This window comes from Quercus lobata, chromosome 10, assembly GCF_001633185.2.
Source record: "Quercus lobata isolate SW786 chromosome 10, ValleyOak3.0 Primary Assembly, whole genome shotgun sequence".
Lineage (NCBI taxonomy): Eukaryota > Viridiplantae > Streptophyta > Magnoliopsida > Fagales > Fagaceae > Quercus > Quercus lobata.
Genome location: NC_044913.1, coordinates 4,126,330 through 4,140,709, shown reverse-complemented (window position 1 = coordinate 4,140,709; position 14,380 = coordinate 4,126,330). Strand labels below are relative to the sequence as shown.

Genomic DNA, 14,380 nt, shown 5'->3' with positions numbered 1-14,380 from the left:
ATATTTCTTGAAGAGCTGCAATACATTTACCTAAATTATCTTGTGAGCTAGTTGATGAAAAACTGATAGTGACCAAGTTTCCTGTCCCAAATAATGAAGCAAATTACTTAAAAATGAAATATTTTTACTTTTGTCTTTTTATATATCTCTTGACTTATGAAGCATTAGCTAGACTTGCACTGCAACATGTTAATTTTTTCCACTTTCAGATATGAACCTGAGCAAGCAGTTTACTTCTGCAGGCTGAAGCTCAATTCAAGAAGATGCAAGAAATAGTGGATACTGATTCCCCAAGGAATTTTCTTAGGTAATGTAAGAATCATTTTCTGCAATCTCTCGGCCTTTGAGCAGTGCAATTGCAGTTGCAAGTCTAATAATGTCCTGTCCAAAACCGTACTCATGCATGATTTTATTAACGCAAGCAAGGATCTTGATTTCCTAAGGCTTCACAACTTGCCTTATAAGCATCCAAGTAATGCTTTATTCAGCAGGCTTCACAATAGATGTCCTGCATATTGCAAAGCTCATTAATCTCCTATGGTGGCAATTTTTGCAATGGAATTACTTTAACAATCCTGTTCTTTCAGTTTCTATTTGACCTTCATGCAGACCTTATCCTCCATCTTCCCTAAGGTCTCTTTCAAGCAGCTTTATGTTTGTCTTAATTATCGATAATAGGACTAATAGTATATTTACACCAAAAACTGAAAAATAATAGAAGAATAGGAAGATAAAGTAATATTAAAACAAGAATAGAAATGGTTATAAAGATAAGAGAGGTAGGCCAAACCATCATAACAACCTTTATAGGTGTGGTCTTATTGTTCTTCATACACTAACAGAGAAAAATACAATAGAATGAAATACTGAAACAGAATTCACCTATTGCAAACCATGACAATTCAACTTGAGGGCTATGGTTCCTCCTCCCCCTCCAGAATTGAACTCTCAGCCTTGAGCATCTTTCTCTTTTTAGATGTGGGTGAGTCAATTTGAGTAGACCAAAACAATCTGCACTCCATCAAGTCAAGCAAACGTGATTGCAAATGCTTATTCATCTCCATGACATGCTTTGTCATTCTTGTGGCCCACATCCGATTCTCTATACAAGTTTCCACCTTCACTTGCACGGCTGCTGGTGTTCGTTTTTTCTGCCCCAATTCCAAGACACAGAATGAGTGCATTGTCAAAAATTAGTCTACTTCACATGTAATGTGCTAAACTTAGTTCTATTTGGTAATTTAATGGTATATCACTTTTCTATGTTACACTTAATTGTCTGTGCATTTGTCAACATTTGCTTTGACAGAGTGGGAAAGACCTCCAAATCAGATATATGCTGCTGCAATGAATCAGTGCTTTGGAAGTCAAGGGAAGTCTGCTTTTCTTCAGAGGAATGACCTAAGGAAAAGAGATTGAGTGTTCCCTTGAATGAGTTGGCTGGCTGAGGAAACTTTTCAAGTAATGAAACATGGAACTGGTTTGAAACTCTATGATTTTTTGATATAGAAAGCAGTGAGGACTGTGGAATCACTGTCATATTAGTTACTGCCCCTGCTGATTGATGAAAACAACAATCTTAGCCATGCAAGATCAGTGGTTATTTGTTAGAAGATATGTATGACATAAGAATATACATATTCATACATAAAATTATTTCCTTGTTCTAACTATTGACATTAAAGTATTTGTAGAACGTATCTATACAAATGTGTGCATATGTGATATATGTATAGACATGTGCATGTAACCGTCTCTCACATGTAAGACAAAAATGCACCTCTTAGATGATGAGGCAAAGGGGTGAGGAAACTACTTGGTTGCTAAGAGTTTTTTTAATAAGGTTATCAAAAAAAAAAAAATAATAAGTATTTGTTTACTAAGAAAATCAGAGGACAATTTTTTTTTCTATGTTTGGATTTCCCATCATGCATAACATGTTTGATTCTACTACTCTAGCTAATGCATGTGAAAAATAAAAGCATACATTTCCCGTTCAAATCATTTTTTTCTGCTAATTAATTGAAAATTGGTATTTCAGGATTTTCCCATTACTCCAATTCATCAGCAACCAAATACCACATAGGCCAAATGGATGGATAATTCTTCAACAACATATAATTTTACAGATCCAAGTGAATAGCAAACTCCCTCCTGAGTAAAGGATAATAAAAGACAAAACAGACGTTGAAGGTTATGCTTACCTTTTCCATGATTGAATCTTCGGATAATCACCTGGTTGACTACATCCCACATGCAAATGGTGCAGTCCTCAGATGCAGATATCAGACCCGATTCACTGAAGGTCAATGCAGTTATGGCTCCACTGTGTGAATGGGAACGTAAACTGATTATATTACTACATGAGTTTATATGAATTAAATATCTAGACAAATGGCCAAGCAAAATGAGTATAGTAGAGGATCACAATTTAACACTCATTGGTTATAGACTTATAGCATCTCTGTGCAGTTGTGTGTTTATCTTCAAACTACATGTGAACTGAAGTTTCCAAACATGGGTTCCAAAAGCCAAAGAACCAGTTTAAGTAAAGCTAGCAGGAGCCAGTTTGTCACCAATTCAGTCTCCATAGTTAATGTCAAATCAACACAAAAAGCTGGTTGACATTGCCAAAGTCATTGTACTAATTAGGAATCAAACTATTTCATGTAAATGAGATTCAAAATCACTAGGTTTTTCAACTATTTATTCCTTTGACAGAAGGAGATTTTAATCTCCATTTAGTAAGTGGAAAATTCAAGCACCATACATTACTTGTGTCCATTTAGCACAACTGGTTGGGCTTCTGCAACAAGGAATTGTTCCTCCAACAGTCCAACATCAAGCTTGTTGACAAAAATTCTTCCATCTACATTTCCACAGAATAAGAATTGCTCTTCTGGGTGAAGAGCAATTGCAGTTATTGCTAGTGGATACACTTGAGTTTGTATAAGCCTTCCTGAGACAAAATCCCAAACCTACGAGATACGAAATTTAGTCAGCTATAGTAAGAAGAAAATTCAGTGTTGAAAGATATAGATACTAAGAGTCAGAACCATGATGCACATAGTTTGGTCACCTTGCAAGTGCCATCGAGGGAGCTTGATACTAAAACTGAAATTGAGCTTCCTGATGTGGTCAATAGGCCAGTAATACAAGATTTATGCTCTGATGAATAGTGTAACAAAGAATGCAAGCTTCCAGAATCCTCCGTGTCTAGCAAACTTCAATCAAATTAATTAGAGTAATTCATTATTGCAAAGGCTTCAAATCTTTTGTCCTTTTTATTTTGTTTTGTCTACAGAAATTAAGTAACAATAGAAAAAGAATTCAGCATTACCTAATTACAGACCAAACACAGATCATACCATCATCTGACCCGGAAATGAGAAGAGAATCATCATTGGAAAACAGCAAGCAATTTAAAGATTTGTGATGAGCATGCCAAGTCTTGAGCAATCTTCCATTGGCAATCTGAGGATTACCTTAACCACATCAGAATCTAAGGAGGGACAGTGTTTTATACATCTTATCCCACATTAGAATTGAAATAGCCATTGCCCCAAAGATTGACAAAAATGAAGACAAATGGATACTATATAGTTGCTGAACTTAGAATTAATGTAAAGAAATTGAGCAATGCTATGGACACAAGGCTAAACATTGACACTGTTTTTAGTATGCACCAATCAAAATAGGCCACATCAAAAGTTGTGAAAATTTTTGTGTCTCTAGACTTATGGAAAGAAATTTATCATATGAAATTGGCTTTTTTGACTTCTCATTAACAGGAAAGAAATTTTTTTTTTTTACAAAGACCAATTGAACAAGGCAATTTGATAGAGTTCTTACTAACCTCCCAAAGATAAGCATTTCCAGAAAGCGCCCCACCTGCAAGATATAGGCCATCTTTTGTGCTAGAAAGTGACCCAATGGCCTCCACTGGGTAACTCCGAAGAGGTGACTGAGGCTGAAGATTAGGAAATTTAAGTAAACCAATTAACCAAGCAAAGCTTTCTATTGTAAAACAGAGTTTTAAAGGAAAAATATGCAAGAAGCTTCACTTAATTAAACTTTGGTTTCTTAGTCTCTCATTTTTGAAGTTTAAGATTGGGGTTACAAATATGGGGAATTGTGCAATACAAGTGAAGTCCAGCCAGAACTTCAATGAAAAGCTTCAAACTGTCAGATGAATATCTAGCAAATTGCAACTTAGTAATGATGGTTTGACCTGGTGCAACAAAAAATTTTCTAGCAATAAGTGAATTCTATAAATCACCTAATCCATTTTATTATATTAGAATAATTAGATTTTCTTTTATGTTAATCTCCTTTATGCATTTTTTCAGTAACCATATGGATCATATAAGACTAGTACATATACATGAACAGACATCCAAAACTACCCTACATAATGCATAGTCAGAATAAGTGAATATTAAAATTTGAGAGAAGCATTTTTAACAGATAAAAGACATACAGTGAAGAACAAACTTAGTTACATATTTGGAATATCAAGCAAGCAAGCCTTTGCATTACCCAAATGATCAATGGTAGTCCAATATTAACGACGCCCGATTTATCAAAGGATGTTTAAATTGTACAGCTATAATCAATCGTTCAATGACCGAAATAAGAAGACAATTTTTGGGAAATACAAAAAATTCAAAATTTTTGGGAAATACAAAAAATTCAAACATATTGGGAAGCATATAGCTATGCCTAAATATAGTAATATACACACACAAACATAAATCATAATACACCAATTCTCTCCAGAACCACATACACAGGAACCTTGTGCACAATTTTTAGAGACTAATTCCTATTTCCAATTACACTGACAATTAATCTACACAATCCTAATACATCAATTGCAGAAGAAGGAACCTTGTGCATAGATTAATTCCTATTTCCAATTATCCCATAGGACATTAATGAAAGACACAATTTTCACATTCTAAAAAAAGAAAAAATGGAAACCCATTTGATTAAATTCATTTGGAGATTGAGCTGATCATCATTTACCTTATTCAATGCCCATGTGAAGATAGCTCCTCCACCAACAGACCCATGTTTGTGAATCTGAGAAGCTACAAGGAACTGCTTTCTCAAGCACACAAGCCCATGAGAAGGTGAAGCACAAGTTGGTATGTGAAGAAGATGATCCCCAGTGTCCATATCCCATATTGTTATGCCTATTCCCATGCTCTTGTCACTGCAAACCACCAAAGCCTCCTTATCCTTATCCATCTCAGCTTGTGTGTGCGCGTATCAGTATGACTGAATTAAGACTAAAAACGACTACTATATATGAAGAATGATATATAGGAATTGTGAACCTTTGCATGCAAGGAGTTTGTTTTGTTAATCTGGGGACGTGCATGGTTTGTGTGACGCATGGCATGCAGACTTGTGAAAGAGACAAAAGTAGTTGAAGAATTTTGTACTTTTTGCTCTCTTCAAACACATGGGAAATGAGAGATGGGTCAGAGCTGGCTCTTATGCAAGTGTTCTACATGCAAATACTGACATGTAAATGTAGACTATATATGCCAATGGGGGCACGCCACTTCAGGCCTGTGGGTTTGGGAACTAAATGGGAAACAAAACTTTTTTTTATTTACTTATATTTTTAAAGTAGGACAAGATTTAAGTACAGTATTTAGGTGTTGTTCCTTAAGTTATTCTTTTAAGATTCTATCGTGTGGGTGTATTTTTCAGTTAAGTAGTCACATGACTGAATCTTAAAAAGGAAACCTAAAGAACAGTATCCTAAGATACTGTACCTAAATTTTGTCTTTTAAAGTGAAAGATTCAATCTATGGCATCCGCTCCTAATGATAATTATTTATCATCAGACCAAGATACTAATCGGTTTTTAGTGTAGGCAAGAATTGAACCTTAAATTTTTTATTCAACCATCAGAGACTTTACTAACTGAGTTAACTGGAACCCATCTCTTATTTTCTTTTTGGGTAAGATCACAAAACACATACATAAGTGTATGGTGCCACTCATGCCAAATTGGTGTGCCAATTTCAGTGCAAATTTTGTATATGTACGTAGGTAGTTTGTTGGGAAAAAATATTGTATTTCAAATGATATTGCGTCATCCGTATTAAAATTTAACAAACAAGAGAAATGTGTGTAAAAATAACTACTTACTAACATATGTCTTTTATTTGTTAAAGGGTTAGTTATTTTTTGCTTAAATATCCCACATTTATTGAATTTTAATACTACTAACATAGTATCATTTAACAACTAACAACAATGTGATTAAGTTAGGCGAAAACTACATCTTCGTACCTACATTTTCAAGCAATTTCTACATTGTTGGGAGAGTGAGTATTGGGGAGCCCACCTAATAATTTATTGGTTTTTCATATGGTATATAGATTTTTTTAGTATTCAAACTTTGAATTGATGATGTCTATTTTTTTTTTTTTTTTTTGGTTTAAAGGAAATATATATAAACTAGGCAGCCAAAATGGCTAAGTTAACAGCAACATGCCTACAAAAGCTTTCCCCATTCTCATCTGCAAACACTAAGGCAGATATATCATCAGATGGGGGAACATAAAAAATTACAAATTCCTCTTGAGAAGAATTGATGATGTCTTTCCTTGATATATTATTGAATTTACTTTTATATTATTAAATTTTTTATTATTTTTAATTGTTGTAAGGTTATGTTTGAATTGTTTTTGTGCTTCTTTACTACTTGAATTGTTTTATTATTATGTTTTGGAATGTTAGAACTTTATTTTTTATTTTTATCTTTTATGAGTTCTTATGAGTTTTAGTTTAATGTATTAAATATGTTAAATCAAAATTTAGTATAACTGTACAAAAATAATTGGGTTGGCGGCACAAAGTAGGTACCCACAGGTGCTAACTAGGGTGGGGGCATTGTTAAAAACCTTAGCTCCGAATCAGGTGTGAAGTGGAGGCGAGGCCAGAGCTAGAGAATAAGAAACTTGTTTGAGACTTACCCTATTACCATCCTAGTTATTATTGACTTTCGCATAGGTTCACCATTAACAACTTTTTATTATGAAAAAATTAAAATACAATTTTTCACGTGTAGTACATTAGATTCTCCCAAATAAATTTAAACTTGTCAAGATCAATGATTCAATGGCCAATATTGGCCACCCACAAAACCTTATCGAGAAATCACACCTTTTGGCTAGCTTGGCGAGGTACTATAGCTTCTACAATCTTTGGTATGATATGAGAAATTTTTGGGTTGGGTTAAGCATGTAGGAAGAGTATTTGCTAACGCTATTTTTTATACAAGATAGAATTCTACTCTAGTCTAATCTAAGTGTATATGTGTATGAAGCTCCCTCCTGGAGACTTGATTCTCGGCCCTTACCCCCCACACTCCACAAACACTTATACTTGTGGAGTGATCATCGCACCAAGGGTGTGCGGTGGTTATTTGCTAATGCTATTGCTCTAGCCTCAAGGTGACCTCTATTGACGATAAGGTCCTCGTCTTTAATTTGTAATAACTAATAAGTTTCCAATAAAAAAAATCTTATTAATTTTAAGAGAAAATGGTGACAATATTGATAGGCGACTTAATGGATATGATGCATTGTGTTTATTACGTACTCTTATTGCAACCGTAACATGACATCCCTCCCTTTTTGTGTTGGGTGAGCTTATTTTTATTGGTGTTTTGCTTAAAAACTAAGTTGTACTCCAAAAAAAAAAAAAAAAAAGGAACTTTAAATTTTGTATGTAATTAAATAAATACATTACCATAGTGTCACGTATATTTGGTATGATAGTTATTGTACAAGTTTTTGTGGGATGGAGGAGAAGGGTTCGAATTTAAGTATTCAAGAAAGAGTTTCATACATATATATATATATATATATACTTTTTTTTTATAAGATACATATATACACTTAGATTAGACTATAATATAATTTAATTGATTTCTATCTTAGATAAAATAAAAAAATAAAAAAATAAAAAATCCAAACAAGTTAAAGTTAGTGAAATAGTTATAAGTGGATTGATGCGATATAATCTTGTCATGATTACAAATGGTTCAGCAGTTATAAATGAGGTTTATGAACGCTATATGTATGACACGAACCATGAAACTAAGTAAAATATATTGTTAATAATTGTCCAAAAATACATAGTAAGAAGTAATACATGTTTAAATGTATGCCAAATTTATCATGATTGTGCATATTTTTCTTGGTATTTGATCATAATTTAATTAACTCTCGTATAAAAGTATATAATTAAAAACCAATTTTTCTTAATTAAATAGCAAGATGAGTCATTTGATAGTAATAGACAACTAATTACAATCTGTCACATAAGATAATTATGACTAAATATGTGTGAAAATATGTGGTACTAAATTATTCCTTAAAAAAAATTTACTTTAACAAGTGCTAACCTAAAATAATAACAATTTTAATACTACACACTTTTATATAGATACTTTGTAACAACTGTTATGTTTAAACTTTTTATATGATAGACTGATAAATAGAGGAAAAAAATTATGATTTTATATAATAGTACAGACAACCAATTACAATAAACCACTTAAGTAAGTTGTGACAAAATATATATGAAAGTATGTTGTATTAAATTATTCTTTAAAAAAAAATATATATATATATATATTTAGAAAATTTCAATATATGATATCCGTTACTAATAATAACTATTTACTATAATCAATATATCAATAAATTTTTGACGTAGATTTCAACCTATTACGTTTATTTCTGGCGGTATCTTTACAACCATTTTTTTTGTTAAAAAGAAAAAAAAAAAACCAATATAGAAAGAGAGACTAACAAATCTGGACCGTTGATTTGCAGGACTAATCAGATATCTCCGCCACCGTCACTGTCAGGTTCTAATAACTAATAAAACAGCCTAACGCTGAAAGCTAGTTCGTCAAACACTTCACTTTTACACTCTCTTATCACATCACTCCTCAAAAAGATCTGACACAAGCACTCAAATCCAGACCCGATTACCCGAACAGAAAATATGGGCGGTAATTTTCTCAATCACTCTTCTCCTACTTCATCTTCTTCTAGCTCTGAAATTTTCGTAATCAATGTATGTTAGAATGTAAAGTTCTGAAATGGGTCTCTTTCAAAATCCAATTTTGATTTGAAAAAAATGGTCTCAGGTGTGAAACCGGGTACGGGTACGGGTCAGAATTTGTGGCTGGCTACTGACCCGAGCAAGAGATGGGGCGAGCTCTTCTTCCTCTTCTACACTCCTTTCTGGCTCATTCTGTGTTTAGGCATTGTCGTTCCATACAAACTCTACGAGGTTTTGACTATTTATTTATTTATTTTTTTCCACTAATTTTTAGCTTTGCTGTTTGGTTACTGCGAAAAGTAGGATACACGGCAAGAAAACAACTAAAACAATAGTCAAAGAAAAAGGGTAGTTGTATTTTTACAATTTTGTCACTTGTAGATGTTCAATCATCAATGTGGCTGAACAATTTAACTTCATCCATTAATATCGTTTGACTTTTTCTTTTTTACTTAGCTGGAATATAGTTCTTACTTTTGATAAGATCTGCAATTTTGTCCCTGATTTTTTTTTTTTTGAATTTTTTTGTAAGCAAAAAAGAAAAGGTGCTACATCAGAACTTTGTCTACTATGGATCTAAGCACGAAATTGAGTGGACAAAAATTAAATTTGGAACAAATTTTAGTGACAAAAATTGTACTATACCTTCTTTTTTTTTAATTAAAAAAATGGTTACCTTAATTGCATTTTACATATGCGTGAGAATGGTAGTAATGTCTATCCAAAAAAAAAAGAGAGAGAATGGTAGTAATGTGTTTTTAATCTTAAAATATAAAATGACTTCTCTTTCTCTATCTCTTTCTTTAACAAACTATCTGTTATGCTTTGTGTAAAAAGTTAATTTTGGTAATTGACAGAGCTTTACAGAATTGGAGTACCTACTTTTGGGATTGGTTTCAGCGGTTCCTTCTTTCTTGATACCAATGCTCTTTGTTGGGAAGGTAAATTCTTTAACTTTTTCAATCATTTTTTACTTTTTCTATTAATGGAGAAGTCCATGAAGATTGTTGGGCTGCATATCATTGTGATTTGTGTCATGTCTATTAGCATGTATATACTACATTGTCCATGTATTATATTTGTTTTGTATAGATTAAAGTATTCAGCTTTGTTCTTGAAATGGCATTTTAAATAAAATTGTTGAGTTAGCATGGACCATGATGGGTGTATCCAAACTATATTGTAAGCTTTCATTTCCAAAAAATGTTATGAACTTTAATTGACTATATTACCTGAGCCTTTTGTAATCCATGTGAATTGGGAACTGATGGCTATTTTTTTAAAGTGCAGTTGGGGAGAGTTATTAGTTGCTCAAAACATGGTTTATGAGCTAATTATTTTTCTTTTTGGGATTTTTTTTTGCAGGCTGATAGCTTTTTGCCTTTGAAGGATCGTTATTGGGTCAAGGCAAGTGTTTTTATGGTGTAACACTTTACTTATAATAATTATGAAAGGTTATAGAACAATGAAAATTGATTTGGGGTCATGGATCTTCTGGATGATGTGTGCTTTGTTTTCACCATTTTTATGCTGAATTTACGGTCAGTTGCGATGGACCTAACTTTTATAGTCTTTTTTGTGTATTCCTAACCTTGTATTGCATTGATAGAAATATGTAATATTTAAATACATGCTTAGCATTCATTCTGAATATTTGGCTTATGACTTTGCTGATAAGAATTGTGTCCTTACATAAAGCTGAAAGTTCGTTCTTTATGTGGCTGCTTGGGCCAGACCTACTTTTGATTATGATTTTGTTTAACCTAAAAACACCAAGTCCTCAAGATGTTTCTAATATAAAATTGTTTGTTGCACAGGCCCTTACCATCTTTACTGTACCCATGGAGTGTTAGTCAATCTCTTAGAACATGAATGTTGAATAACTTTATTTTTATGGATTACTGTAGTGTTTGAGCCAATAGTTCTAATTAATGAAAAATAAAGCAATGCAGGGGTAATATTGCCAATGTATTTTTTACTTCACACAGAGCTACAGAAACTGTCATTTGAAATTTGAAGAGCTGCATAAGCAATGTAATCTCCAAATGTTGTTCTTGTGAGATGAACTTATAACAATTGTCCTGCTTTTTAATCATCTTTGCTGTCTTTTTTTCATTTTCTTATTACTAGCAAAGCCTGCGATTAACTTTTCTTTTTGGTGGTCTATACAACACTTCTTTGACATTTGAATAGGTCCTTATCTCCCTCTACCTAATTATAATGTCAATCCAGTGGCCTTGCATATCTACCTCTCAATATGTTAAACTAATTTTTTATGGGTATTTATTCTTGACCTGAAAGACAAACTTATTTTTGTTGCAGGCCAGTTTATGGATTATACTCTTTAGCTATGTAGGGAATTACTTTTGGACCCACTATTTCTTCACAGTTTTGGGAGCTTCTTATACCTTTCCGTCATGGAAGATGAACAATGTAAGCATTGAAACAAGAAACATTCAATAGGTAGAAACAAGAAACACTTAATAGTTAGACTACATGCTATCATTTCTAATCAGATAATTTGTTTCCTTGCAGGTACCACACACAACTTTCCTTCTCACACACGCTTGCTTTTTATTTTATCATGTTACATCAAACATGACACTTCGCAGACTACGGCATTCTATTGCCGACTTGCCAGAGAAAATTCAGTGGATTTTTGAGGCTGCATGGATTTTGGCTCTTTCTTATTTCATAGCATACCTTGAGACTTTGGCTATTTCTAATGTATGTGATAACAAGGTTTTTGTTCCATTGTTATAATCAATTTCTTTTGTCTAAGCTTACTTAAACTCTGAATATTTTTATTACTCTTTTCATTACTATTATGAAAGTCTGAATCTCTAGGGTGAACATATAAATAAGTGTCCCTTTGTCCTTTTCTAGAAAAATTGACAACAATTATTGCAACATGATGAGACTCGTAAAAATTTGAAGTTTTGAAAATTTGACAACATTTATTGTAGAATACATGTGGCTGACCTTGACTAATTTGTTAAGGATCCATAATTGACCCCAAACAAATTTGGGACTAAGATTTGGTTGTTGTTGTTGTGAAATAGGCACAGTTTTTTGTTGTGATGCACTTCATTTCTTTTCTCTTCCTGAATGTTTCCCTTTTGAAGAACTAATTACATGCTGAACGTATCTAGGCCATGAATGTATGATATAAAGTTGTGGTAATGATGTTTCTGCTTTTTTTTTATTTTTATTTTTTATAAAACGGTAATGATGTTTTATGTTGAATATGTGCAGTTCCCTTATTATCAATTTGTGGACCGATCATCCATGTACAAAATTGGCTCCTTGTTTTATGCCATCTACTTCATTGTAAGCTTCCCTATGTTTCTGAGGTAAGAATTCTAATTTACAATTACTGGTGATTTCCTTCTCTTTTGCACTTGTATTGCTGTATTAAGTATTAACTAATGCAATGCTTTACTTATAAAAATAAAGTATAGTTGTATTAACCGATTAAATTGTCAGAAATAAGCATTTGTTCATTGTGTTCACATGTCAGAGTGCAAACTCTATAAATTTTCCTCTATCTTAGGTTAAAGAATACCCATAGGGTTTTTAAATGTATTTATTGTTCTCTTGTATATACATTAGTTTTCCTGATGCCAATTCAACTACATGTGCAGAATTGATGAGAAACCTAGCAAATCATGGGATCTACCGAGAGTGGCGGTTGATGCTCTGGGTGCTGCTATGCTAGTTACAATAATACTTGATTTGTGGCGCCTCTTTCTAGGACCTATTGTTCCTGTTTCAAATTCAAAACAATGTCTTCAACCAGGACTGCCATGGTTTCCAGGACATGCCATTGAAACATGACTGATGAATTTGCAGAACAGGGACATGGGTTAACTTCCTGTCATCTTGCTGATGCTGTAATGTTTTTTGTACCAACTAGATCATTGTTGCTTTTTTCCATTTTTAGGATATGTAAAAAAATTGTATGGGCAAGCAGTAAACAATCAAGTTCACTATTGTTGTGATTTATTTCAGCCCAGTCTATTTAGATTTGACACTAAAATGATGAGGATCTTCTCTGCTGTTCATCTTCAAACTAAAATTAAATTTGTCTCATTTTCTCTTTGATATTATTATTCTTTGTTGGTTTGAGTTTCTGATTTGGTCACTGACTGAATACATGAAGATGGATAATAGAAAAAATACAGAAGGTTTTAATGACTATCAAAGGAAGCAAATATTTAAATTTACTAAAATAAATTTTTTTTAAATTTATTCTTTCAAATATTTAATCTAAATATTAGTATAGAATTATGAAAAGTCATGCATACTATATACACAAACACATTATTGATATTATCAATTTTATTTTTATATTAATACAATAGGAATGATACTCAATTTTTTTAAAACAGCCCTATAAAGTTCCAGATAGGATTGCAAGAAAACTAAAATTGCAACAGAGATGAATTCCAAACCCAATGATTCAAAAATCCAGCAGAAGGCACAAAATTTCAGTGAAAATCCACTATAAGAAAAGAAAAGTAAAACACTAATTTTAGATTCAGACTAATTTTAGAAAAGTAAATCTGAACCAAATCAATTACCTTCAATGAAACTAAACAAAAACAACAATCAATAATAGCTCAAAGAAAATCAAATTTTAGATTCAGACAAATGTCTTCTCAATCTCTAGTTTGATTGAATTGAATTACAATAAAAGTGTTTTGGGTAACAAATAATTGATGTCTTCTTTATTCTGCCCCTAAACCAATGCCCTATTTTTATCTTGTTATTGACTCAGCCAGGAGCCAAACCCCAAAAAAAGAATCATGTTAGCCATAAGGCCTATTATTAGATTAACAATTTAGTTTATCCATTTAGCTGTCAATAAAATCCTATTTTTACACCATAAAATTTTGAAAAAGAAAATTTTTATTTATTTATTTATTTATTTTTATCAAGGTAGAGTTATTGAAGGAATTAAACCCTCAAAATGTTCCTTCACTGAAACGGAAAGTGTAACCTAAAGGCAATGGACTTTAAAAACCGTTACTTTCATACCACAAGGGTTACATCATTTATACATTTACACTCACATACAAATAAAAACCATGACGTAAATTTGGAGTAAACATAAGAATCATTAGAGCACTAACATCCGCATTTGCATAATTAAAAAAAAAACACACACACACACATTTTAGCCAATTAAACCTAAAATTTATCAATATCAAGTAATGCAAAGTTGGTTTCTCAAAAAAAAAGTAATGCAAAGTTGCGTAAAAATACCTGGTTAGCG

The 14,380-nt window shown here is 32.4% G+C and overlaps 2 protein-coding genes across 2 annotated transcripts; one reads left to right on the top strand and one right to left on the bottom strand.

The window, feature by feature from the left end:
• Nucleotides 1-914: 914 nt before the first annotated feature.
• LOC115963292 (protein ROOT INITIATION DEFECTIVE 3-like) lies at nucleotides 915-5,253 on the bottom strand. The gene is made up of 8 exons (XM_031082249.1): nucleotides 5,029-5,253; nucleotides 3,857-3,970; nucleotides 3,341-3,474; nucleotides 3,080-3,224; nucleotides 2,776-2,978; nucleotides 2,205-2,326; nucleotides 1,322-1,554; nucleotides 915-1,151 (listed from the first exon to the last, which is right to left on the bottom strand). Exons 1-8 carry the CDS (start codon nucleotides 5,251-5,253, stop codon nucleotides 915-917), a joined length of 1,413 nt encoding a protein of 470 aa, XP_030938109.1.
• A 3,684-nt stretch (nucleotides 5,254-8,937) lies between these two features.
• Nucleotides 8,938-13,194, top strand: LOC115962575 (cycloeucalenol cycloisomerase-like). Its single transcript, XM_031081435.1, has 8 exons — nucleotides 8,938-9,049; nucleotides 9,188-9,333; nucleotides 9,960-10,043; nucleotides 10,468-10,509; nucleotides 11,425-11,535; nucleotides 11,638-11,829; nucleotides 12,358-12,455; nucleotides 12,747-13,194. The coding sequence occupies exons 1-8, from the start codon at nucleotides 9,043-9,045 to the stop codon at nucleotides 12,937-12,939; spliced, it is 873 nt and encodes a 290-aa protein (XP_030937295.1). The 5' UTR covers nucleotides 8,938-9,042; the 3' UTR covers nucleotides 12,940-13,194.
• The last annotated feature ends 1,186 nt before the right edge of the window (nucleotides 13,195-14,380 follow it).

Bases quoted from the DNA above. Each gene is read 5' to 3' on its own strand.
- LOC115963292 (XM_031082249.1), bottom strand. From the start codon at position 5,253: ATGGATAAGGATAAGGAGGCTTTGGTGGTTTGCAGTGACAAGAGCATG. The intron at 3,971-5,028 runs GTAAATGATGAT...CCTAATCTTCAG, and splicing joins TCACATGGGCATTGAATAAG to CCTCAGTCACCTCTTCGGAG. The intron at 2,979-3,079 runs GTGACCAAACTA...CGTATCTCGTAG, and splicing joins CCCTCGATGGCACTTGCAAG to GTTTGGGATTTTGTCTCAGG.
- LOC115962575 (XM_031081435.1), top strand. The intron at 9,334-9,959 runs GTTTTGACTATT...GGTAATTGACAG, and splicing joins TTCCATACAAACTCTACGAG to AGCTTTACAGAATTGGAGTA. The intron at 11,830-12,357 runs GTATGTGATAAC...GAATATGTGCAG, and splicing joins AGACTTTGGCTATTTCTAAT to TTCCCTTATTATCAATTTGT.